Raw genomic sequence first — 27,866 nt, 5'->3', positions numbered from 1 at the left:
TAAATAAAGGTCTTAGAAATGCCGAAGTATTGAAGACTGAGACGGTCCATAAATGTAACAAAAGATACTTCACTCATTGGGTCGTGAGAACAATGAGTGCAATAAGAAGATTCTCCCATCTTCCTACATTACGGCAGATGCACACCAAAATACTTGTAATTCTCTTCAATAAAATTTCTTTTATGTTTTAATTTTTCACATTATATATGGTGATATGGTGCATACATGCCTTTATAACACTACTAGATAGTATAACGTTTAGTGTCAGATCCTCCGTAAGAAAACAATGTCAAAGGTCATCCGTGAGTAATGTTAGTGATCTCCCAGGTGATTTAATCCTATCATTATTCCGTATTGGATTTAGAAAGAGGCGGATACATACTTTTAGTTTAAAGATTTTCTGTAAAGAAAATATATTTAATGCTGACAAATAATCCAAACCTAGAAGGTTCCGTCTACTCTCTCCTTCCCATGAACTTCATAGATAACTTCGGTAGACATGTATTTCAAGACGAAGGTTTTGGGAATCAATCACAAGCAACCAGAGCACTAAAAAGGATTGGGAGAGCCCTTGGGGGGGCTTACCTGCCCTGCATACAGTATTAAAATTAGTTTTCTTGGTAATACAATGTAATAAATCTTTTAATGCACATTTGTTTCTAAAACCAAGTCTGATAGACTTTATACAAAGCTGTTTTGTTTTGTCAGTAGAACTAGATAATTTTAAGAGATTCCATAACACCTTATTTACTCATTGGGGGAGATCAGTTTTTGTACTCCGGAATACTGGATTAATATGCACCTGAAATGTTATGCGCTGCATTTGATGAATTTTTAAGGCAGTTTTTAGACTTGCCCAAAAAATGTTGTTGTATCAATAAATGGGGTATGGTCCTGCAGAAAATAGTCTGTGTGCCTGAAAATTCAATATTGTATCGCAGCAAACAAGACCATCTAAAAGGAGGTGCAAAGGCCCCACACATCACCCTTAAGCTCCATTTCCTCAATATCAGCCGGAACTCAAGGCCCAAAAATCATCCCTGGCAAACTTTTCTACTTTCTTCTACTAAAGGCCAAATCCATTATCCCAGTTCTCTGGAAGCAACCTAAGCCCCCATCTATAAGGCAATGGATTAACAAAATTGGCCAATTAGCTAGATTGGAAGAATTAAGCGCCTATGACCGTAGGAAACACAGCGACTACAAAACGCTTCAGGATTCCTGGTTTTTATTCTTTGAATCTAGCCAATGCTGAGAGAGGAATAGGGAGAAGACTCTCTGACCCTCCCGGATTCCTAAATCAACCCTGCTTCCCTATCCCACTCACCCGGCATGTGTACCAGTCGTAAAGGCCGAATGAATAAAGAAAAAAGCCTTTAGGGGAGTCCCCCCCCCCCCTCTCTTTTCTTAACTCCCCATGCATGCCCCACATACCCTCCCCCCTTCTTTTCTGGAAATGAGGTTAGCCTCCACTCGCTCATTCTCCCTACCCAGTTCTTTGCGCCTAGGGCATGCCGTATAGGTCACCCTTAGGTCCCCTCTCCCCCTTTACCCCCATTCTACACCGTCTTTTATTGACATATGTACTTCTTTACTAGTGCTTTCTCTGTTTTGAAGCATATTTGCCTAGAAAAGGGTTAATTAGTTTTCATATTATGTCTGTAATCCTTCATTTTTATATGGATACCATATTAATATTGTTATTTGCCTTATAATGAGAAAAATTAACAAAAAGATTTTACAAACAAAATAAAAGGAAAGTATGACTCTCCAGTAGTTTACTGCTCCAGGTTAACCATCCAGCATCAGACATAGTGATTAATGTGGCGCACCAGATAACTTACTGTCTAGTTCTATTCTTCATTTGTCTATAGAACGACACATTAATACATCTCCCTCATTGAGGATTTTTTGACTATCCTGCAAGCTCATGCGATTTCTCTTACACAAGTTAAAACAGACTCCACAATAATCATAATAATCTTTATTTATATAGTGCCATCATATTCTGAAACGCTTCAAAAATCATAGGGGATACAATACAATTAAAGTACTTCATTACAGTCATATGGAACGCTCATGGATCCTGAAAAGTAGTCTTTTTTTGTGTGTAAATGACAGTCTTTTACTGCCTTTTTAGTTAATCTGATGGACTGGTTATAATATGTTCTGGTTGCTAGTAATTGATTAGGTTATGTTTTTCAACATATGCATTGTAACTATCAGTCAAGATAATTTTTAGAACTGTGTTGGGGGAGTGTTGTGGACCTTTAGAAATTTTGCTTAGTTTGTAAATTAACAGACTGCTAAGTGCTCCTTAGTAACAGTTTTAAATCTCTGTTGATAAGGGAGATCCTCTTTCCAGGCTGACCAGTTCTCCTCTTGTCTATGTTCATTTACATCACTCTAAGCAGTAGGTTTTAAAGAGAACCTGTCACCAGGTTTTATCCAATTAAACTATTAGCATCAACTGGAAAATATGACTCTTCTAACCCCATTTCCAAATGAGATGAGTCAAGTTTAGTGGTTGCAGGGGTAGTGTCACTTCAGACACCCTATATTCTGTTCTATAGTACCTAGAAACAAGCTTATAGTTTTTTGAGCTACAGAACCAGAGATATAGCCAGCTAAAGACATAATTGAAAATGCAAGCTGAAGATAAAGATCCAGTTCTCACCTATTTTTTAACTACCTGTTTGTCCAGTTCTGTAACTAACATAACCAAAAACTTGATGGTTTCTGAAAGATGAGATTCTTATATTTTAATAGGACAAAACAAAACCTGTTTGTAACTACTGCAGAACCAAAGATAAGGGTATATGTATGGACTCTACCCCTAAAATCACTAAGCTTGATTCATCTCTTGTGAAAAAGGGATGAGAAGACTTTGGGGGAGATCTTTTTATTTATAGGTAAACGGGTGAGATTTCACATAAAAGCGATAATTCTAGAAAGGACATTTAATACCGGACATGAGGATACTATTAGTGGGGTAAAACCTGGGGATGGGTTCTCTCCCCCCTCTCTCTCTCCCCTCTCCTTAAAACCCAACCGTTCATCTCATTGTCTCTAACGTTCACTTTATACTTGATTAGGCAAAAGGGACTGAGCAGGGATTGGTTATAGAACACTTTAGCCAGGGTGAGAGCAGAAAGGGTTCATCCTCACTGCTCAGAGCAGTATAAACAAGCACAGGAGATAAGATGTAAGCTTTTAGTCAGCCTCAATAGATACAAACTAAGCCGGTTGAAATACACATCTCTATAAATAGGTTAAAACTGTTACTAAGGAAGGAGCTTTTCTGGCCACCCTATGCAAAATGTAAAAAAATATTATCTTAAACAACTGTTACACTTTAATGATATTTTCCATGAGGTTTGTTGGTTCAGAGGCATGGGCTGCTGTATGGCGAAATATTCACCAATATGTAAAGACCTCCACCTCTGAGTAATGCAATGACAGAGCTGTTTTTTATTCTGAATAATGTATTCGCTCTAGACTAAGGGACGTGAGTGAGTATTGTTTGAAAGTCAAGACGATAGCATGCAGATGCTGAAGGCTGTTGTAATAAAAGCCGTCAGAAGTTCTGAATGGAATACGGAGCATCTTAAGTTTAATCGCTAATGGGCAGTAGAACTTTGGGTACTTGGAGAAATCAATCACTTTTATTTTATTTTTAATAATTCAAGAACTCTTTTCTGTAGTGCTGCTTTATAACCACATTCTGTACTGTAATCCAGCCAAAATGATTGTGTGGTGCCATTCCCGCATGGCACAGTCTGATACCCGCACTGATAACAAGCACAGCATGAATTACAAGTCACGCCTTGTATGGCAATGACATTGAAAAGCAGACATGAATAGACATGCTGCACAATGCCAGGTAATATTAATGCCAGAGGCAAGAGGAGCTTTTCTTTTTTTCTCTCTATATATATATTGTGAAAAAGGTTTCACACTGACAAATGTGTTTTTATATCAGATACTGCAGCTTTCAAGTGTGACTGGTACAGGGCTGAGGTGCATGGCTTTAACCGTCTCCATCAGTACCAGCTAGCTTCTTTCTGATTTTCTCATTGCACTTCAGTTTTTATTATCTTTTTATGTAAAATTGTATTGCCCTGACTATTTAAAGGCTTTTTCTACATTGCATCCTGCTGCGGCCTTCTGGGGTTTCTGTAATTTAAGGGTTTTCTTTCTGATGGATGCCACTGTGAAGAGCCTGTCACCTATAGGGGTCAATTTCATTTTTTCCTAACATAGGCAAAAGAACCCTCTATTTGTGCATTTGAGGCCTATACAAATGTACAGCCGGACACCAGTGGGGCTCTGGTAACACCCCCAGAGCCCTTGCACTCCATTTACATAAAGTTCAAAAGTAATCTTTTCAGATGTTTGGCATTGTGCTGGGGGGGAGAGAATGTTGTGAACATTTTTCTCATGTACTTTGTTAACAAATTCTCCATAGTTTGTAAAGAAACAGCCTGCAATTTACCCCTTAGTTACAATGTCACTTCAATTTGGTAGACAGATTTGCCATAGCAACGTTGAAGACTGGTCTCTCTCTCCTGTTTGTTACACACACAATGTCAACCATTCCTGCTCTCTCCCCGGTTATAGTATGCTATGAACATTCTTTAAAAAAAAAATCAAGCTGACTGTGAAAGGGTTAATCCTCCCATCTCAGAGCTGTTTAACCAAAGATTAGATGTCATCCCATGCAGACTCCATAGACACACACTGTACGACTCCATAGACACACACTGTACAGGCTGGAATATACATGGGATGGAATAGCTTGATTAGTTTTTTCACAAACTAAGAAGAATTTCCCCCTAACCCCCCCCCCCCCCCACACACACACACGCAAACGTAATTTTAAAAATTATCTTAAATAACGGTTACGTGACAAAATAATGTTTTTTTTCTTTACGTACAGGAGCACTGCTCCAAATTAACATATGAATCTGAATATTAAAGCGAGAATACAGAAATATGATTATTAAAAGTGGAAGCAATATAAATTACTTCTAAAATGAACTTTATTAAAATGATGCAAAAATTCTTACGGGGGCGTTACCCTCCTGGGATCTGGCCCTTACTCCCCCAAAGTACTTGTAACCCACCTCACTGCTCCTTTGGGGATTCTCCCTCCCACTATCTGCGGAAATCTCATGGCTGCACAGAGCTGATACTTGCTGTGGCCGAAAGATATTGGTTAAAGCCCCGCAGTAGGTTTCCTAGTAGATATCCACTCACCTAATACTGCTTTATTTTCTGAAAGGAGTCCTTCTTGGAATAGGCCATCTGTTTTGGTTGCTATTTTGTACGAATTTGGAAATTTTTTTTCCCCTTTTTTAAGAACTTTTTATGCAGTATTTGGCATGATGTTCCTAAATTGTATTGCTTAATACTATGCATATGAATACACATTTATGGGCGTGATATATTTATAATTGTATGATTCTTAAAATGGAAGGTTCCTTTACATGTTTAGGATTGTTAAATATTTTACACTTGGAATGATTTTACTCCTGCTGCATAGTCCTAGCTCTGGTAGTAAGTTATATACTGTGAATCCTTGCACCAGGCTCTCTATATTGTGGGTAGGAGTAATGCCAGGACTGCAACTTTTTAATTGCAAATGCTGACAGAGGATTCCCCAGTACAGCCTGCTGCACGTGCCATGAATAATGGATGAGGAGTAGACGGTTCATGCTGGTAAGACATGGGATTCAAGCAGCCATCACGACCAGAGCATCTAAATCAGGGATGCCGCAGTGCCTACAGTGAAACGTCTGTCTGCCTCTCAATGCTTCTTCACCGTGACCCTACTGACCCCTATCCTGGGCCATTTCTATGTAATCCAAACAAATTCAAGTGAATTACACTCCCAAACTAGAAAAGAAGGGGCATACAATTGGTTTTACAGGGGGACTCACATGACGCCACATAGGGTCCTGTGATATACACTAAGAACACTAGTATTAGTGTGACATGGTTGCTTAAAGAGAACCCGTCATGCAAAATAAACTCCTAATCTAAATATATTTTCATAAACTGCCATTAGAAAGCATTACTTCTATCCCTTCATTGTCCCTCTACATGCCTGTAAACTTAAGCAATTAGGTCCTAAAGCTGTATGCAAATGATCTGTGAAATGTCCAATGAGTCATTAGCATATTCAAGCTGTCCAGCTTATTCATGAGTGGGAGGCACAGCCACACCCCCAGTGCATGACTGACAGCCTGTATAATGATGTGTGGCTGTATAATTATGTGCTTCCTGGTGCCCATTGGGGATATTTCTTAGTTTTTATGCTGTTGCATTAACACAGACTTAGTTTCTCAGTAATATTGTTGCTATAAAGAGATATAGAAATAAAAATATATAGATTTCTTATCTGACCGGAGCGCCAAACGTTCACAATAATTGTTCTCGTTTGTCCTCCGTTCTGCTGACAGCACAAATCCACAGATTCTCCAGATAAGAGTAGCCCACTGTTCAGACCCACGTGGATGCAGTTTTTGTTCCTCCTATTGTTACCACAATATTGTTGCTAGTTGCTGGTCTCAATTCTTTTCCATAACCAGTGAGAGATTCATCACAATTGTGATGATCCAGTAAGATAGATTAAATAAAAAAATCTACCCAAGCAATTGATTAGGTCTGTTACAAAAGCGGGGAGGGTGATGCAGAATAACCCAAAAAATTGCATTTAGTGCATGACATGCACTAAAAGCATAGCAACTTTTTTGTGCCCCCATATGTCACAAAACTGACTCATAAGGAACCAGAAATCCTATACTGTCATGGAAAATACTAGAAAATGCTGCAAATGAGCGTGTAAGATGAAACTCGTATTTCTGTGAATATTTTATAAAGACTGCATGATTTTATTTTTGTGGTGTGTTGGGACACAGTTAATTTAGGTTTAAGGACCTCTACTGAGGACTTATTTTATTATAACTTATATATAATTATATTATAAAGTTTCTTACTAACTTATATACTTATCACTTATAAATACCGCGATCATGGAAATATAGAGTTGTAAAAGTTATGCTAATTGCCTTGGGGAGCTCAGGCTCCGTCACCCGAGCACCTCAGGGAGCCTCTTATTTTAATTTATGCGCTTCCCCTGTTTCACTAGCACTACAGGGGGAGTATATAAACTAAAATATGAGGCCCCCTGAGGTGCTCGGGTGACGTAGCCTGAGCACCAGGGTAATTTGCATAACTTTAACTCTATACTTCCGCAATTGCGGTATATTGAGTTATAATAAAAAAAAATAGAAAGGATTTGTACATTTTAAATTATACTGATTTATGCTAATTGTTTTCATCATACTACCACACTACACTAGCGCACAACAGTTAGACTACATTCACACAAACATATGCTGCTGTACGTACGTCGCGATGGAGAGGAAGAGTGGTGACCCTTCTCCTCTCCATAGCGATACATAACGGCCGTAACACGCGGAAAGATAGGACATGTCCCATCTTCTTTTCCCCCTGTAGGGAGCGGTACGGTGCTGCACGCGTGCTGCACCGTATTGCTCCGTGCGCCCAATGTCGACCTATGGGGGACATATATACGGCCTCAAGCTTGCAGCTGTATGTACTTCCCCCTACGGTCGTGTAAATGTAGCCTTGCTACCGCCAGCGATGCTTGTGATAACACATACAGGGATCCTGAGAATCGTGTTTTCTCCCGGACCGCTATTTTGGAAATTGTCTTCTGTATACAGTAATGGCTTTGTTTATACCAGTAGCATGAACGTGATGCTTTATTTTTTCAAAAATAGAGAACCCATAATGCATGTTGACCCAAACCTCATAATAAAATGATTATTAAACTGCATGGTTACTGGGATGGAGCAGATGTCTTTAGTTCTTCTTCTGTGGCCAGTCCTTATAAACCGGCTATTAATAAAGATCTGTAAGGTTTTCTTGTTAATGAGCTTTTCTCTCATGAGTTAATGAATAATAGACGTGTAAAGTGTGACCAGAATAACTTTTCTGGCTTTATTTGCTTTGAATGGAAATATTTGCTCATGCCTCTTGAACAGTATACTTTTGTGCAAAAGAGCTCCCGGGGATTTCATCTTATCATGCCCTGTATCCTGCTGGAGACTTAGGATATAAACAATGATAAACCGAGTGATGTCAAAAAAAGTCACAAAAGCTGGATCTGTGGCCGGCCTACTGGGATATAAAATAATACAAGTTATATTAAAATCACCGAACAACAATGTCATCAGTACTAAACAATGACAATAGATGCGTCTATAGATTGTACTACAAGTCTAAGGCTAGTGATTGGCAGCAGCGGTCACTTGCTGCGACACCTTATCACTGCTCCCCTAGAACAAACACTTTTGGAAGTAAAATGTTTAGAGCTGCTAATAGTTTTTTCCCTGGGTGGCCTTTCATGTTGTGGTCTTCTCCCCAAGAATGAGTCAACGTGTTAAAGAAAGCTTTGGGTGTGATGGCTTGTCAGAGAGACTGGAAGGAAATCTGTTTTACAGTAGTAGGATTACTGTATTGGAAATTGTCAGTCTACTTTTTCCAGGGCTGTTTTTTCCTTTTTGTTACCTCACTCACCAGCTTTTACCTTTCTTCCTTTCTGTAGAGTTCATTCGGCTATATATAAACCAGAAAGCCATGCACGGGAAATGATCTTTAGGGGCCTGATTGTCAGCATATAAGATCGTCATAAGGCACACGTACACACATGGCCTCTGAATTTGACATAGTTAAGGGCTGGGCCACTAATTCCCAAATCCATGCATTGCATTGCAGTAAATTCCCTTCATAGGCGTATACCTTATCTACTCGCACTTTTATACTTGTGCTGTTGCCTTCTTTTCCCTAAAGGTACGTGTCCTGCCTAAAACCACTTTAGGGACCTCTGGTGACGTAACGGCTGTGTAGCATCCATCCCCAGATCTCCACTGAGCATGCTTTCTGGATGTGTCACTTATGTAACTGTTCGAACTGCAGGATGCATCCCAGGGTATGAGCATACAGTGGGGTATGCTGCTTCCCTCCATTGTTGGGAAGGTGCAGAATCCCCCTGATGTATCCATACTACAGACTGCAAAATCAAGGTATGAACACCGCCTTAGACAGCCATGTCTACTAGTTCCATGTTGCTTTGAACAAATTTCCATCAATGTTTTAGTTGTATTGTTCCCTTCTGCTACAGAGGAGAATAACAGAAAGAATACACTGATGGTAAAGAATAACAGAAATCAAATACTGATGGTAAACTGAAGACCTTCTTGTATTAGTCACTATTCACTTGCATGAAAAGAAGTCTAGATGCATACATAAATGGTTCTTGCATTTGGAATCTGCTGCCATAGATCTCAGTTCCAAAAAAAATACCTCCCATTAATTTGTAATTGTTTTAAAGTTCACGTTTTTCAGTACAGTTATGACTCAAATGGGAGCCTGCCAGATGTATGGTAGAAACACATTTTCTGTGTGTGCATATGAGCATAGAAATCTATGAATAAAATATACCTTTTATACTGCCAAATATTAGTCAAATAATAAATAGTTTGTATAAATGTAACTAGTGTGATCAGTAAAAATCTAAACCTTTCAAAGCTTTGACATTGTTGGCTGTTAAAATAATATCTCGATTTGGACTATATTTTATAAAAAAAATTATGATGTACAAGATAGGGTCCATAGGTTTGTTCTTAAGTTGAATTTGTATGTAAGTCGAAACTGTATATTTTATAATTGTAGATTCAGACAAAAAATTTTTTTTTTGCCCTAGTGACATTTGGAGTTTTTTTTTTTTTGCTGTAATTGGACCAAGGATGATCAATAAAGCTTCATTACAGAGGGTGATATGGTTTTGTTGAAACCTAGATTTACCAGTTATTAAGTATGAACGGCAATGAACTTGCCCAATTTATTCTTGGGTAGCCCAGATGTTAAATTCTCCTCACAATGTTCATTTTATTTCCTTTTTTTACTCATCTCTCGTATCAGGCTTACATTGGTAACAGAAGCTGTGCTATAGAGTGTAGAATAGGGTCGATTGTTGACACTGTACTTTTCTTCTGGTTTTATTAAGATTACAGTACAGGGGAAACTTTATGCTACTGCCACTTCTTGCTTTTTAGGTTATTTGAGCTAGCTGGTAGAACTTAGGCATGACATGTTTTTTCCTAGATTTGGCATGTACTTTGTGGTTACGTCATGTGGATAAACATATCACGCGAACGATCATAGCACATTTAATGGTTTGGTATTCAGTAGTGTAGTATATAGAAAATAGTTACTGCTTGTGGGTCATCAGATTAGAGAAATTGCTAATTAAAGGTGACATGATCTTTGACAGTCCAATAAAGCTAAGGTCACTTCTAAGCTCAGGTCTTAAGTTGATATGACATCAGCAAACACATCTCAATATTGTGCGGCCGGCATTTGAAGTAGGAATTAGGAGGATTAAGGAGTTGAACCCTGCTGTGATGCATCCTTGTCTTCCTAGATTGTTATTCCTCCTGTTCATGATCTCGAGAACCTTATGCCTAAGTGTACATCCTCAAATAACGCTCCTTACGCCATATATTTTAGATGAATAACAAATTCCCAAAGTCTGTGAGGTTTTATTCTTTGCTTTTTTTTCACCAAATATCAGGAGATATTCATAAGTGACTGACTGCTGGTATGTTTTATTCTTCGACACCATGTGCACATGAATGTTCTTTAAACCAAGAAAGCCTGGAGATACATGACATTTTAAAGGCAGCCAAGTGCTTTCAACCTTAGAGATTTTTTTTTTTGTTCTTTTTGTATTATTTCTACCTTCTTTTATGTTTCTGCGAAGCATGTTCTTATATTATAGAGCAGGTACACTTCCATTGTGTCTCAACATAGATCTTAGCATAGATCTGCATTCTGCTGGCTGATCAATTACCCGGTTTCCCTAAAAATAAGACATCCCCCCCCCAAAAAATAAGAACTAGCACAATTTTTTTCAAGCTTATTTTTTTTCACCCTCCTGAGAATCAGACCAAGCAGCAGCCATTGCTACAGCTCCCCCCCCCCCCCTCCTTCCATTACTATAAGTAGATCAATTAGAGAGGTTGTGACATGGGTGAAGAATTTATTGGATAAAATTACTGACAGTTGGGTTTTGGGGCCAATGATTCTAAAGGAAATGGAGTCACATGAAATTTAGCCTTATATTCATGGTTTGGAGAGTTATGATAAGGTTCCAGAAGATGATAATATGACTAAAATGGAAGGATCGCCAAATGAACCATAGATGGAGGTAAATGGAAATGAAAATAAGAAATAAGGGGAAGCAGGTTAGTTTACATTCCACAATCTCCCACCTTGATCGGAAGCTTTCTGACAACATGACTAGCTACAAGTCCCTTGTAAATATCACAATGGCTTTCTAAGACTTTAGACAACCATCAATTGGGAAATGATGGGAGTCCCACACCGGTCAGAACTCCTCTAATTGCTTTATACACATGTGACTATTGGGCGATGGCCTACAATGGCAAGTATTAGCTAAACTGTATGGGGCTGTATGTCAGATCCCTTCACTTAATCACCCAGACTTCAAAGCACAAACCCAACACTAAGTTTGGTTGGCGGGACCCTCAACAATGAGAATGTTTTGGGCACCTCTGATCATTACGTTGTATCAGGAACAAGGCCATTGTCTTAATAATTGTAGACAACCACTTTTATCCATCACTTTCTTTAGTATTTCTGGTCATGCCATTGACAAGAACATATCCCAGTGATGGCAAGCAAATGGCTGACTCACATAATTCATAATGACGGGTTTTACAGCAGTTTCCACTTACTGGCAAATCGCTGCAATGTAAGGTTACCTGGAAATGTTTTTCGGATTGATTTGTATTCATCATAACAACAAATTATTAAGTCTAGTAACAGAGCACCATTTCTGATGGTATACACTTTGTCTCTGTGCACACCATGTTAAGTATACAGTACTTTGCCATTTCTTCTTTTTAGGATCTCATTATACTGAGAAATATAATGTATTGTGTTTTCTCTTACAAATGACTCATGAGTAATACATCACAAACATACAAGTAAATTGACACTATTTTACCAAGGCTTTCAGTCTAAAGATGTTGAGACTATGGTTTAAGATTTCTTATTATACAGTAGATATTGTGCATTTAGCAGTGACATTGCATTATTAGACTGCAGGCTGTTAATAATTACCCAATTGAAGAGCGAATACCTAAAATAGTTGAGTGTGTGTATAAAAAAAATATAGATTTTGTTTCATTAAATTGTACAAGTTTGATTAAAAAGTTTTTTTTCTTTCTTGTTTTTGTCTTTAGCTGTACCATTCCCACCAAGTCATAGGCTTACAGCAAAAGAAGTATTTGATAATGATGGCAAGCCTCGGGTAGACATATTAAAAGCTCACTTAATGAAAGAAGGAAGACTGGAGGAAAGTGTTGCCCTTCGAATAATCACAGAGGGAGCTTCAATTCTCCGCCTGGAGAAAAATTTGCTGGACATTGATGCACCAGTCACAGGTAAGTGAGAAGAATATGAACAGAACTAGAACTAATGTATTTTCCACCTTGGAGAACCTCCTCCAGTAAATAAGGCCTTCAGAAAACTTTACAGACATTAAACTTGTTAAATATTCATAATCTTATGATAATATTATTAGTAAATAGAATTGAATGATGACAATATTTTGGGGTATACAAGCAACCTCCACCCAAATATTCTAATATTTTATTTTACCTATCGGAAAGGAATAGAACAGGTGATAATATTAAACTTTCTCATATAGTTCATTAAAGAAAGAAACTTCTGTGTCATTTTTCTGCCTTCTCTCCTGCAGTGAGCAGTGTGTCTGAAAGCATTAAGAGCTCTATCTACTTTACCTAGCGAATATTTTCTTTATTGGTTCAGTTCTCGGAGAGATAACAATATCCACTCCATCAAGCTTAAAGGGCACCTACCACCACGAATCTACCTATAAAGGTAGATCGGGTGGTAGGTGGATGTATGGGACGTGAGGATAGCCCTTTTTAGAGCATGCGCAGTAACTCCGGCCAAGATGCGCGATCTCGGGAACGAGGCCGGAGTTACTGCGGCAGCTGCGCGCCGAAGATCACAGGGTAGGCGGGGGAAAGCAGCTACTGGGGCAGTGGAGTAGCCGCGCCGTGTAGCCTCGTGTCCGGCTACTCCACGCCCCGGTAGCCGCTTAATTAAATTTACATATTAGGGCAATAAAGTTTATGCTACGCTAGCGGGGACGTGAGGATTAGCTCTAAAAAGGGCTATCCTCACGTCCCATACATCCACCTACCACCCGATCTACCTTTATAGGTAGATTCGTGGTGGTAGGTTCCCTTTAATTACATCTGGCTTTTAATGGTTTACAGAAAGAAAAGCTGATACAGAAACTGTTTAAAGAGAACCCGCCATTTAAATTAACCAGCTCAAAATAAATACTCCATTAAAAATTATGATTAAAAAGCATTGCCCTTTTCCAGAAATTGTTCTTTTACATGGCTGCAATGGTTAAAAAAATCTGTTTGTAAACTTGTATGCAAATCACCCAATGTAAGTCCTGCATACAAAATTTTCCTTGCGTTGCCCGGCTATTTTTAGCTAAAAGAAGGGAGTCCGTTCATAAATAGGACTGTATGAGAACCTGTCACTAGCTGTATATGTAATTTAAAGAAAATCTACTATCTGAAATCTACTTACAGAAGTAGATCCAATGATGGATTTCCCATGGCAGCATCATCCATAGTGTTTTTTATATGTCCTGGTATACTTGCTATGTCTATAAAAACGTGCTTTCATTGATCTGCTAATTTGCTGCAAGGGGTTCTGGGGTGCAATATCCTCTGTGACCTTTGGGGACTAAGGATGTTACACAACCCAGCAGCCCTGCAGGAAAATTAATAAAAGCATGTTTTTATGGACCTGGCAAGCATAACAGGACATATTAAAACGCTATGCACATGCGCAGTAGCTCCGGCTTCATAGATGAGTGCACACAGCTGCAGCGAGCTGCTAGATGAAGATAGAAGGGTAGGAGGGATCAAAAGAGGCTACTGGGGCGTGGAGCAACCATTGGTCCTGCTCCACGGTGCAGCTACTCCACTCCCCATTAATCATTATAAAGAAAATTTGCAAATATATAAGATAACTTTATTAAAAAGTTCTGGGGAACTAAAAGTTTATTGTACATTCTCATAAGTCTTGAAAAGTATACAGATACCTGTGTTCAGATTTCTGTCGCATGAAAGCCAGCGCAGCCGCGCCACAATCCGATCATGTGCAATCTCCAGTTAAATACCTGTCCCAGGGTGCAAATCCAGAGAACCTTGGATCACCAGATGAAAGTGCGGCTGCGGACCATTATTAAATAAGCCCCACTGTATACAGAAAAACCATCTTCTGACGCTAATTACTTTTTCATACTTCTGTGTACTGAGCTGTGTGAGGTGTCATTTTTTGCGAGATGAGCTGATTTTTTCTTTGCCACCATTTCCAGTACTGTTAAATTTTTTTATAAAAAGTGATCAAAATGTTTATGTGATGTAAAATGGTGCAAAAGTAGCGTTTCGGACGCTATAGTCCATTATGGGGATCACTGTCAAGAATAACCATTTTTATATTTTGATAGGGCATAATGGGACAAGGTGGTACCTAACATGTTTTGTGATTTTTACTGTTTATTTAAATTTATATCAGTTCTAGGGAAAGTTTTTTTTTTTTTTTTGTTTTTTTTTTACTTTTTTTTAATTTTAGACCCTCTAGGGCAGTGATGGTGAACCTTTTAGCAGCCGAGTGCCCAAAAAGCAACCCAAAATCCCTTTATTTATCGCGAGGTGCCAACAAAAATTAAAGCAGTAATTATTGCTCCCTGTTCTGAAACAACTTTCAATCATATTGGCCTCCTGAGGACAGCAACACACTAGAAAGATGGAAAATTTGCATCATTTTAGCTGCTTTCCAGTGTCCCTCTGTGCACAGAGAATTGTGGGGCCAGCAGGAGGTCCCCTAAAGATAATTTGGCCCTGTCTATTCATTCTCCCTCTTCCCTCTTCCCAAGTAGCGAAGTAAGTATGAAAATATGACTGAAAGCAGCATCTTTTAAGTTGCTTGGAACTGCAGGAAGATTCTTTGAGTCTTGTCTGGTGTGCTGGTGCAATGGCCCGTGTGCCCACATAAAGGGCTCCGTGTGCCGCCTCTGGCACCCGTGCCATAGGTTCGCCACCACTGCTCTAGGGTACTTTAGCACTAAATGGTCTAATTGTTCCTATTATATAATGGGTAAGTGGCGTTTTTTTTAATCTCAACAAAAATGGGGACGGCAATTGAATGGTTGTTTTTTGAAATGCATCCAAACCATAGTCCAGCCCCTGTGTAATAACTTACTTTGCACCCTGGCAGAATCCTCCGTGTAGGCAAACAATTATATTGTATTGCAAATGCTTAGAAAAGGCAGAAAGACATATTTGCAATGCAGCTGTAATCGGCTTCTGCAACCTGAGGTCCCTGGTGACAGGTTCCCTTTAAGGTGACAATAGGTGATTTTGTCTTACCTTGTATAAATATTGACTAGTTTTTGATTTCTTCTGCCAGTATTCCATTATAATCATCAATTTGACTGTGTTTAATGATGAATATAATTTATTTTACCAATTTGAAACTCCGTGATGGAATTGGCTTCTTCCTATTCACATAGTTGAGATGGGAAATTCCATCTAGTCTATGGTGATTTGTATTTCGCTATTTGAGCAGGGCTTTATCATTGGTACCTTTGTTTTCTAGATTTTAAGCTTTTCGTTATTGTAGTGGATGCAGTGGGAAATACAGATATTCAGTAGTCTTTTGGGTGCTTATGATATGAATCTCGGATTGATATGTTAGCCTCTATCTGAATGTGCAGAATGTGACAGTTGTTGATAAGATAAATTTGCAGCAGATCATCTTAAAAAGTCAAGTTTTTACAGTTTGGGGGTTTTTACAGTTTTTTTTTTTTTTTTTGCATAGTCTCTTCTGTCTTGTGCAGCTTTGGTATAATTGGACAACGTCCATACCGAGTGAAAGAGTATGCAATAATGTAATAAGTTGTGTTATTTTAATTTTGACCAAGGTTTTCCATACAGTTCCAGAGAATAATGTAATTGCAAACAGCAGATACAGTTGATGGATATTTCAAGGGAATATTAAATCTAGTGATCGCTTGTTATATTGAGAAACATGGGAAACAAACCCATTGGTAAATTCTTTTTATCATTGACTACCACTGCTTACTGGCCATAGAAAACGAAGTCATCTGTCATTATTATATGGTCTGATATTATAAATTGGCATTTCTCAAATATAACAGCATGGATAGAGCTACACTTTTCGCATATCCAGTACTTCGTGCTTCTGACTCCTTTTTGTGGCCACAGCTGGATACTACAACAAAGAAGTCATGGGTCGGCTTTCTCCTGAGAGCTGGTGCCATTTATGTGTCTTCAGGTGATGCTTTGTTCTAAAAGTTTCTTGCCCTTAACACCTAAAGAATCTCTTCTCCAGAATTAACATTACATGGTCTTGCAGCTTGGGGCCCGGTTACTGTACTGCGGCTAGCTATATCTACAGTTGTTTTATCTAAGTCACATTTCTAAACTCAAAGAACGAAAGCCAGGGAAGACCATCTCTCAAAATGATTTATATATGTATATATCCGAATACATCCATTGCCATTACATGCCACATGAAAATGTATAGACCAGTCTAATGGGTATGTTTTATCATGGTGTGATTTTCCTTCATTAGAGCCACATTAAAATGGTTCCTGTACTTCTCTTGTGTGAGACTTGCCTGTCCCGGTAGGTTTGCAGACATTTGTAAAACGGCACACACTGGAAGCCTGTGCTGTTCTTTTATTCCATGAAATTAATGACAATGGACCTTAAAATTTATAGCACAGGGAGTATTGCTAGGTCATTAAAATAGAAATACAAGGGACTATGCCAAAATCCCTGTGTCTGGAAAGTATGAGATATTATCAACAACGAAGCAAGTGCCCAAAGGGCTATGCTACCCCTGTAAACTCACTAAAACTTCACATTTACTCTTATAAGTATAAAAAGTATCATCAAAAGGTTTCTGTACCAACAAATGATAAAACTCTGTTGGAAAGCTAGCATATAGTGTTACTTTTAGAATTGATTTGGAGAGTATAGTTGGGTGTGTGTGGTGCTTTATATGTGTCAAAGTCTGGCGTAACGGGTTGGTGATTTATACTCTCCCTAATGTCTCCCTTATTCAGGGAGGGGGAATCATAGGAGAGACCCCCTTATGGGGTACACATACACACACACTCTTCTTATGTCCTCTATTGTATTACGTTACTTGTAAATGGAGTGTTTTGGTGCTTGGGCATTTATCCCCAATCTTTCGCAATACTGCCCAATAATGTTTTTCTGCTTTGGATTTCGGATCAGAAGCAAATACGTGATATGATGCTTATTCCTGCAGCTCATGGTACAGAAGTCGTCCTTTGCAATGCAGAGATTAAGATCCGCCACCTGACAGCGGCAGAACCACCCCATTATATGCATCGGAAACCAGACTTTTTTGGCTGCTCTCTGATGCATTTGGAATGGTATACGGAATTACCACCAGGGTGAATCCGGCAGCCATTATGCTACGTGTGCAGTCTTAGAGTCCTTAATCTAGTATTTAGGGTGAACGGCTTCATCACAATCTCCAGACAGTAACTGAATTCCGTTTTCCACATAATAGTCTTTCTCTCCTCTCGTTCTAGCTGTAATAAGGTCATCATTTTGTATATTCTGTGGCTATGAGATTCTGTTAATTGGATTGTCGGATCTCTAGAGGATTTATATGAATGTCGTTGATGCTCACGGAAACCTTTTCAGTACAGGCAAAGCACAACAAAATCATTCTAGTTATACTGTGCAGGCTTGTCACACAATTCAGTGCAATTTAACTGTAGGATTCTCTCGTCTAGCTCTACTGAACTGCACTTATGTCCTCATTTGACTCTGCAATGCAGAAAGCTAAGCCGTCCTTTTCCTTGTCCTGTTTTGCACAGTACAAGCTTGTAGCATATGAAAGAAGAAATTGGTGACTGGAAAAGAAATAAAGCTGAGCTTTAACAGGGCAGGGAGAATACAGGGGAGAAAGAAGAAGGTGAAAATGAAATCTTATTTTGTCTGGTCTTGTATGAATGCTTTTGTTACCAGCATGCTGGAGACATGAGTCACCTAAATTATCTGTAAAGGATAATCATCCACCGATAATGATGCGTGTCAATATGGCAAGCTGTAAACATGTTCTATTTGGCAAGGTCTTTATGTTCTCGAAAAAACCCAATATAAACCTCATCCAGTTTTCTACTGAAGATTCATCCTTAATAAGCTCTGCTTATTCATTGAAAATCTAGGAAATGGCTTGGCCTCCCACTGCATTCACAGTTATTAATATCTAGGTTAATATATAAATACCTTTATAGGGGTGTCACCAATAATATATAATACACCTAATTGGGGTAAAACAGATGGAACGACATCAGTCCTGAAAACAGTGGCCTCCGACATATATGTCGGGATGGGATTGGATGAGGAAGGAATTTAGGGGAAACAATTCTATATAACATAAGCATTAATGTTATTTAGGTATAAAAAGGCATCTAGACCCTTCTTGTTGTAGGGATGTTCAAGAAAAATTTGACCTAATAAACAACTGCCTGTATATTGTTTAACAGATTAGTACCTTTGAGATAATGGTTCTTCAATGGTGTGGCATCAACTAGCAAAGTGTTCTAAATTGTTTGTATAAATCTACTCATAGAAGTAAATTTATCATCGGTTTTCCTGGACTTTTTGGCATAAAAAAAGTTGCATAGAGATTTTTTGCAACTTTTCATTGCTAAAACTGCCGTACAGGACTATTCCAACCACTTCACTATACTGGCGTAAACCTACTACTAGTGCAATGCCGTGCAAAGCCAGATTCATGACTTAAAGGAAACCTACCAGTTAGAATGGCAGGGGTAAGCAGTAAGTACTGAGCTTCAGCCCCCTAATGGATGGTGTATGTGTTGCGTCTTTTGATGCATTTTGTGCCTTTTTTGTGACTATTTAAAAGAAAAGCACAAGACACAAGTAGAGCATAAGAACATTTATTAAAGAGCCACACAGAAGTCAAGCTCTCCCTGCTCAGAACACCCCTCATGTGATTAACATCATTCACCAGGCTTCAAAAGAGCTGGTTAATGAGGTCTCTGGAGGAGCAAAGTGGGCATGCTTAGACAAGGTGAACTTGACTTTAGCGCTAATCTCTCCATCTCCTTGACTTTATGCAACCATTTTACATATCATGAAACTGATTATCTTAGATGATGCCACCACACTGAGCCATGAAAGGAGCATGATCTGCTTCACAACATACTGATAAAGCTTTTACTGGTAGATCAATTTCTGCTGACACATTCCATTTTAAGAATCATTGTGGCTCCTCATTTTATACTTTGATCTGCTCTGTATTGTTTAGTTTTTGTATTGTATTATTTTACTCATTTGAATATCTTTATTTATACAGCACCATCATATTCCGTAGCTTTTTACAAAAACATTAGAGTACAAACATATGGGCCCTGCTTGTAAGCGCTTACAGTCTACTTGGTTACCCAATAGTCAATGTTAAGTAATTTTCACTAAAACTGACAGAAAATGCAGCACAGACTTGTTAAACTTTATGCCCTTGTATGTTATGTCTCTATTGGCTTCAGAAAGGCCATGAATACTTTGTGAAATGCTATTTGTGATGAGTCTGCAAGTATTCGCGGTCCATCACATTACTACTCAAAGCGTTTTAAAATGTCATTATCGTCTCCTAATAATGATGATGTTCAGAAACTAAAACTTCTTTCCCATTAAGGTTGGATGTGCATTTTCCATTAAAGCATTTCTCCTCTGCACCTAATAAACATCCCATCGCTGGTCATTAGAAGCTTTCCCTTTGTTGTGATATCATCGCTGAATTGTTGATCGTTGTAAATGGCCTGACTTATTTGTTACATCAAAACACAGCAAAGAGCGGAGAGAAATCCCATCTCTGTGTAAGACAATCGTGTAATCTTACACCAAAGTAATGTCCTTAGAAAATCCCCCAGTGCCTCTCCTCCCAGAATAAATAGTATGTCATTGTTGTAAAAGCTTTTAGTGCCCCATGCCAGAACATATTTTCCTTTATTTATAAATATATGATATTTATTCTTTTTATTTACATTTTAGAATGTGTAATAGAGTAGAATATTGCTAAAAGAACTATTTTTAAAACAAATTACAGGCAGTCCCGATTTACAAATTGACCTCTCTGCCCTCTGTGACCTCTGAGGAAGATCTCTGGAGTCCAGTTATTGGTTGCACTTTAGCCTCAGGCGGTGATGATCTGTAGCCCTGGAATGATTTTACTGTGGCCCACAATGACTATGTGCTGGGACCTATAGCTCACTGCAGCCTGGAGCTAAAGTAAATTACACAAGTCACATCCAAAGAGCTTCACTAGAAGGTCAGAACCATATTGAAAGTATAAAATGGAGCCCTATTTTTATTCCTTTTTTCCATGACAACCCAAAAATATTAAAATCCAGTTGTCGCAGTGACATTTTGTCCGGAGTTCTACTTAAAATATACCTGTTCCGACTCCTACAAATTGGGCATAGGATCCTTTTCGAAGACTGCATGCATGCCATAGGTTATTTGCAAAGATGAATGTATTTTCTAGTATGAATAAATTGATCACCTGATCTTAGAATAGGTCCTCACTACCACATTGGTGGGGTCAACCATCGGCTTTTACCAATACACGTCAGGAAGGGAGCACATTTTTAACAGTATCTTAACCCAGGAAAAGATATCTTTCTATCTTTGCTTTTTTTATATCATTCTTTAATAGCAGTTTAGTAAGTAATGTGTAGTGTAATGTGAACAGTACAGGGCTACATGAGAAACTACCTGTTATTTGGGAAACTTTTGACAATTTTTAGAGTTTTGTGCCTTCCTTTTAGATGGTAGCTGTGCCCAGTTCAGTTGAATGTAAATCTTGTAAAGTGATCTATGTTTTGGTGGCGCTGCATATATTAAAATGTTGCATCCCAAATTGTCTACCTTTTAAAGTGGCTGCTGGAAACCACAACAATTTCTAAAAAACAAACAAACCCAAAAACATGGCACTTATTGTGCAACATGTTGACACAAAGCCTAAACGTTGTCTAAGCTTATGGTTTCGTTTATATAGGTCACCCGATTCTTTAAAGAAAATATGACAAATTGATAAATTTGTCACAAATTTCATCCCAATGCTAATGAAACCCATAGCATGTCTATTGATCGCCCCCTTTGCATTTATCTTTTATATGTGAAAAGCTTTCTTTGTTACCCAGATCTGCCCTTATAATACTTTTACTTTAAATTAGGTAAAAATGTAGTGTTATTATATGGATCATAATAAGGGAATCCTGGAAAAGTTGCTTGCGTTCTTAAGTTTATTGGAGGTAAAATACCATATTGGGACAAACATGAGACTGAATCAATTTCTGTGTGTTGTAATTTCATATGTTACTTGGATTTGTGTTCTGTGGATATATAGCAGATATAAAGGGTTCTGGTAGGCAAGGCCTGCAAAAACACTATAAAATCATGTGCTAAATATAAAGTCTGCACAATAGCAGAGGCACAATTTGCCTTTTAGAGCTTCTATCTCTCTCTGTGAAGACATGTCTGCCATCTGCTGCTATGCTGAGTCCAGGACTTTGTGCTATCACAGTAGATTATATGGTAATGTTGTATGGGGATGAAGTAGTCTGTTCATCATTTGCTTTAGTTTGAGTAGATTGAATGGCATTGTGTAAGGTTTCCAGGTGTCATGAAACAAGCAACAAACCTTGAATTAGTTTTTTCATTATTGGTAGTTTTGCAAAATTGGAAAATGACACCTTCCATCTATAGACAACATGATTTACTTTGATCAGTCAGTTTCCCAGGATACCTAATCCAGAGACAAGACTTAATTCACTGACCAATCCTAATCATGCCTAGCAATGCCAGTGAGGATGGATAGGGGGATCCTGGAAATGTCACAGTCACTGATGTCTTCAGTGTGGATTCAATGGTGGGTACTATTGATTTGCATATGTGCAGTTTACATGTATAGTGATTGGCTTGCATGAACTGAAATTGATGGACACTGCAAGGGCCTCTATTGAGTCCATTAGTGACATCAGTCACCTTTTTACTGACTCATAAGAGTTTTCAGTTTAATAAGGAAAAGTAATCTAGTGGACGTATACGGTTTTACTTTATATGATAGGAGAAAATATGCCTAAGGCACCTTAGGTTTTGTTATCAATGCAGGGGGTTTGGGGTAGGGTATTGGAAAGGCAGACCTCCAATAATTTTAAACTTGGATTATAGAGAAAGTTTGAGTGCTAGATAGATTTCATTTAGGAAGAAACTGTTTTGTAATGATACTGTTTCACTGGGTTCACAAAGCAGTCATTGAATTTTTTGGTTGTCGGATGACTCAAATATGCTCCAGAAATAACCCTTCTTCTAGCACACAGGTAAGCCTCAAAGAGAAGTATGTAGTAGAAAGTAAGCAGCCGACACTGGAAAACCTGCTGCGAAACATATGGAGTGAGCAAGTATTTGTATGCTTAACGCCTCCATCCTATTGGTTCATAACTTTGCTGTAGGTGTACAAGCTAATTTTGGAGATCACCAAAGCAGGATAAGTTCTTCCACTTTCTAAATGGACCTATAGTGTTGTTAGTGGGGGTTGGTCAGTAAAATATTTCTATGTTATTCAATCTTTATAAAATAATGTTCTACACAACACAATACAGACAACCCCTAGTTACAGACGGACCTCTCTGCCTGCTCTGACTTATGGTGAAGCTCTATGGATGCTCCCAGGCTGCGATAAGGTGTCTGTAATTACGTTTTATTGATAATCCATGTTCCCACGACTGCACAAAATTTTGAAAATCCAGTTTTGTCTGGAGTTATATTTTCCTACTTACATAAAAATTCAGCTTAAGAACCGGTCTTGTATGTAACCAAGGACTGCCTGTACAGAGACAACAATGTTTACTCGTAGTTTACTGTGTCACACAACTCTACCAGGGAATACCGGTTTGTACCATGTTCAGGTCGATAGAAGCCGATCATATGAAGACCATAAGCTGCTTATTACAGGGTTCATCAGTCATTTTGATTGTCAGCAAAAGAAAAAAAACCCTGCTTAAGCTCTTGTGACAAGCTATGATAATCTGGACACTTGTCTAGAGGCAGGTAAAGCTGGGATCATTTGCACTCATTCTTCATGATATGTTGGACAAGCCAGGCAGGTGCACTGTAATGTCACACTGAATAGCCCTGCCCTATTTTACCTTATATACCCCCTACAATGGGGAAATAGATCTCTCCAGTCCTAATCAAGTATGCCCAGGGGGATTGATCGTTGTATCTTTTATGAGATGTCATTCTAAGTGCTATCCGGCCTCTTGTTCATGCCCATATTATACGGAATATATGGCCACTGCAGAGTGAGCCTAGCTCTGAGGGGGAAGGGTTCTCGCCATAGTGGAGGGCTTGTGAGAGTGCAGCTAATGTGCACATTTCTGTTGCTGTTCTGTCTAATACTCCCTGTGGTCTTTTAAGGGCTTTCAGATCACATAAGGCAGTTTATTGCAGTGCGCTTGGATTTTTGTCTGCATGCACTAATTGTTTTCAGGAGTCACTTGGGGTAGCGGTTATCACAACACTGAAAGCTTCTTTCACTTACCTTCCATTGTTGATGATCTAATCAGGTTTATTCGGCCGAGATTGGTAAAAAAAAAAAAAAAAGAACAAATTCTCTATTTGTATATGGGAAATTTGGAATGTGGTCTCTCTCTGATGGATAAGTGGATAAAGATGTATGTTTAGAGAATAGATATATAGCTACTGCTTGATACATAGTGACTAAAACTAGTAGAAAAGGACCAATAGATAGTGATTAATAGTGATAGAAATTGACCCATAGTGATTAATAGTGATAGAAATTGACCCATAGTGATTAATAGTGATAGAAAAGGACCAATAGATGGTGATCAATAGAAAAAGGACTGATGGATAGTAATTAATAGTGATAGAAAAGCACCGATAGAAAGTACAAATAGATAGTGATCAATAGAAAAAGAACTGATGGATAGTAATTAATAGTGATAGAAAAGCACCGATAGAAAGTACCAATAGATAGTGATTAATAGAAAAGCACTGATGGATAGTAATTAATAGTGAGAGATAAGCACCGATAGAAAATAGCAATAGATAGTGATTAATGGTAATAGAAAAGGACCAATAGCTATTGAGAGATGGTGACTGATGACAATTGTGATGGATGGTGACCAAAGGCAATTGTTATCGATGGCTATAGCTAGTATTAGTAAAATAAATAGACCGCATTGATAGTTATTCACCAATAGCTATGGATAGTAATTACATTAGTTATTGAGAGCAGTTGATATAGATAGCAGTAATAGCAATTGCTACTACCGTAATTACATTAGTTATAGAGAGCAGTTAATAGATATATCCATCAATTGATAGCAATGAGGTTAGCTCAAAAATCTAGTGGCCAAACTGGAAAGTGCATGATGTGCAATTTTACCCTAAAGATATTGAAATGAAATGTTGAAACTTTTTGTTTAAAACAAATCAAATAAAGTGGCAGATGTGCATTACATGGTTCCTTTTTCTCATGCATTACCCCTTTAATAGTGCCATACATCTATTGTATTCCCATTGATGTCTATTGTAATTATGACATGTATAATAGTGTAATAATTTCTTTTCTCATTGTTATGTGCAGTATGTGGGGATATCCATGGACAGTTCTTTGACCTGATGAAGTTATTTGAAGTGGGAGGATCACCTGCCAACACACGTTACCTCTTCCTGGGAGACTACGTTGACAGAGGATACTTTAGCATTGAAGTAATTATAACCAGACTTCTTTTGTAGCCACCCTACCCAGGTCCATAGTGTCAGCCTTCAATGTGTGGTGCCAGTCACACGTTATTATACCTGATCTATGCAAAATACAATAGTAATAGCGTGAAAAGTTTGCAAAGCTAACAGATGTCCTAGATTCCATCCTAACTGCTTTCTAAAGGGTGTGGTCACGCGCAGGGCCGGCTCCAGGTTTCAGTGGGCCCTTGGGCGACAGAGCCTCAGTGGGCCCCTTTGCAGTCAACTCGCATAACGGCATGGATTCATTATATACAGCCCAGCCCCATCCTGATCCCCAATACATTATATGCAGACCCCTCCTGACCCCCAATACATTATATGCAGCCCCATCCTGACCCCAATACATTATATGCAGCCCCATCCTGACCCCAATACATTATATGCAGCCCCCAATACATTATATGCAGCCCCCTCCTGTCCCCCAATACATTATATGCAGCCCCCTCCTGTCCCCCAATACATTATATGCAGCCCCCAATATATTATATGCAGCCCCCAATACATTATATACAGCCCCCTCCTGACCCCCAATACATTATCTGCAGCCCCCAATACATTATATGCAGCCCCCAATACATTATATGCAGCCCCCTCGTGACCCCCAATACATTATATGCAGCCCCCAATATATTATATGCAGCCCCCAATACATTATATGCAGCCCCCTCCTGACCCCCCCCAATACATTATCTGCAGCCCCCAATACATTATATGCAGCCCCCTCCTCACCCCCAATAAATTATATGAAGCCCCAATACATTATATGCAGCCCCCTCCTCACCCCCAAACCATTTCTCCCACATCAGATTTCACATTATATACAGCCCTCTTCCCCATATGGATTACATACAGCGCCCTCCTCATGTCCCAATCATTACTAACAGCCCCTATCAAAAGAATAATACTTACCTCAGCCTTCTGCTCAGGTCCGGAGCTTCCCCCTCTCCGTCTTCCTTCTCCTTCCGGCAGCCTCACAGCGCTTCAGCCCGCGGTCACAGGTTCCGCTAGCGTCGCGTTCATAACGCGACGCTAGCGCACAGGGGGCGGGCCTCGGCCCGATCGCATCTGAAATCGGGCCTCGGCCCGCCCCCTGTGCGCTAGCGTCGCGTTATGAACGCGACGCTAGCGAAGCCAGTGACCGCGGGCATGCAGCACACAGAGCGCCGCTTTACGGCGCCAGCACCCGGCACGGCCAGGTCGCTTTGGACGGGGGTTTGGCCACGAGTGGGCCCTCCCAGCTGCTGGGGGCCCCGGCACTTGCCCGGGTTTGCCGGGTGCTGGCGCCGGCCCTGGTCACGCGGCGCTTGCAATGCGTTTAGCAATATAAAGCACCTAGTGGTGGGGCTCCCCTGATCACATATGCATTTTGAGTGAAATGCTTGTGATTGGTAACGAGCACCCAGCGTTTTGCATTGTATACATGCAAAGTGCCGCCTGTGGCTGCACCCTAAATCGTCTTTCATATTTGAGATTTTTAAAAAATCCTACATAGTAAGTTGCATAGGTTAAGAATGATGGATAGTACTTTCTTATCATAATACTTTTTACTACAAATCCTTACTATTTGGGGCTCATTTGTTGTTTTCTGAAGTCAAATCAGTTTTGAGTTTAGTTTAAGGGTTTGGCCACGTCTGGGGTTTGTATTGCATTTACTAACGCGGTGCAAACGCCTGGTGGTGGCCTCAGGCCGGTCACATATGCTTTTCCATTGAACTGCATGCAATAGGTAACCAGCACCTGTGTTAAAATGGAAGCACATATGTGATCGGGCAGAGCCGTGTTCCTAGAAGTTTGCATTGTGTTTGTAAATGTAAAACACCACATGTGACCACACCCACACTTGTCATGACATGTCATCTAAAAGATAAGCTCTCACACTTAAACTTTCACATCGCTTGGATATTATTCATTAAAGATTTTTGGTTTATTTTTCAGTGTGTGCTGTACTTGTGGGCCTTGAAAATTCTATATCCCAAAACGCTGTTTTTACTTCGCGGGAATCATGAATGTAGACATCTAACAGAGTATTTTACCTTCAAACAAGAATGTAAGTATCCACAATACATGGTTATGATTTGGCTTGGTGGGGTTCAGTGCCTTACTTGTGCCTTCTTGGTTTTGAACCAAAGGGACACACAAAGTGGTATTGTGTAAGAGGATCCACTACACTCTAAGACCTCATGCACATGACCATTTATGGGGGCCCTGATCTGACCGCAAAATCAGGGCCTTCATAGAGGTCTTTGGCGACCGGTCACAGTGCAGTGATTCAATGGATAGCATACCAACAAATATGGCGATGGTTTGTACAGATCCATGGGTGAGCCATCTAACTGAGCCCCAAAACTCATTGCCCTATTCCTCCCCGTGTTTGCGATTCGGACAGTCTGTTTCTTCTGTCAGGAGCGTCTGAACAGATTTGTCCTAATGGCCGCCCATGGGTGGAGCTGCACCTAGGTGCAACTTACAGGTTGTCCCACAGTAAAATCCAATTTTCCTTTTTTAAAGGAAATATACCAAGGATCTGTGTTATCCATGGCCATCTTCCTTCTAAAATCAACATTTAAATTTATGCTTATGAGCAGGAAAAGCTTTACAAGCACCCCTCCTTTCCCTCCTGCTCCTTATGTACTTCCCTCTTCCCTCTGTCTGCTCTTATCTCAGAGCCGCACACAGTGGGAGTGGGTTGTTCTGTGCAGTGTAACAGTCTGTGAAGCTGCAGCATGCAGAAGCTCTTGTAACACACCCATAGCCCTTCTAATT

General features: G+C 39.3%; 1 protein-coding gene across 3 annotated transcripts in view; it reads left to right on the top strand.

Moving 5' to 3' along the window:
- Positions 1-27,866, top strand: part of PPP3CA (protein phosphatase 3 catalytic subunit alpha) — a 148,934-nt gene that overhangs the window by 62,333 nt on the left and 58,735 nt on the right. For all 3 annotated transcript variants that reach the window (XM_072118508.1, XM_072118498.1, XM_072118516.1), the window contains exons 2-4: positions 12,363-12,563; positions 24,943-25,067; positions 27,039-27,150. In XM_072118508.1, the coding sequence (XP_071974609.1) occupies positions 12,363-12,563; positions 24,943-25,067; positions 27,039-27,150 (438 nt within the window). The remainder of the gene's footprint in view (positions 1-12,362; positions 12,564-24,942; positions 25,068-27,038; positions 27,151-27,866) is intronic.

Source organism: Engystomops pustulosus, chromosome 1 (genome assembly GCF_040894005.1).
Source record: "Engystomops pustulosus chromosome 1, aEngPut4.maternal, whole genome shotgun sequence".
Lineage (NCBI taxonomy): Eukaryota > Metazoa > Chordata > Amphibia > Anura > Leptodactylidae > Engystomops > Engystomops pustulosus.
The sequence above is the reverse complement of the archived record's forward strand: the minus strand, read 5'-3'. Positions and strand labels throughout refer to the sequence as shown.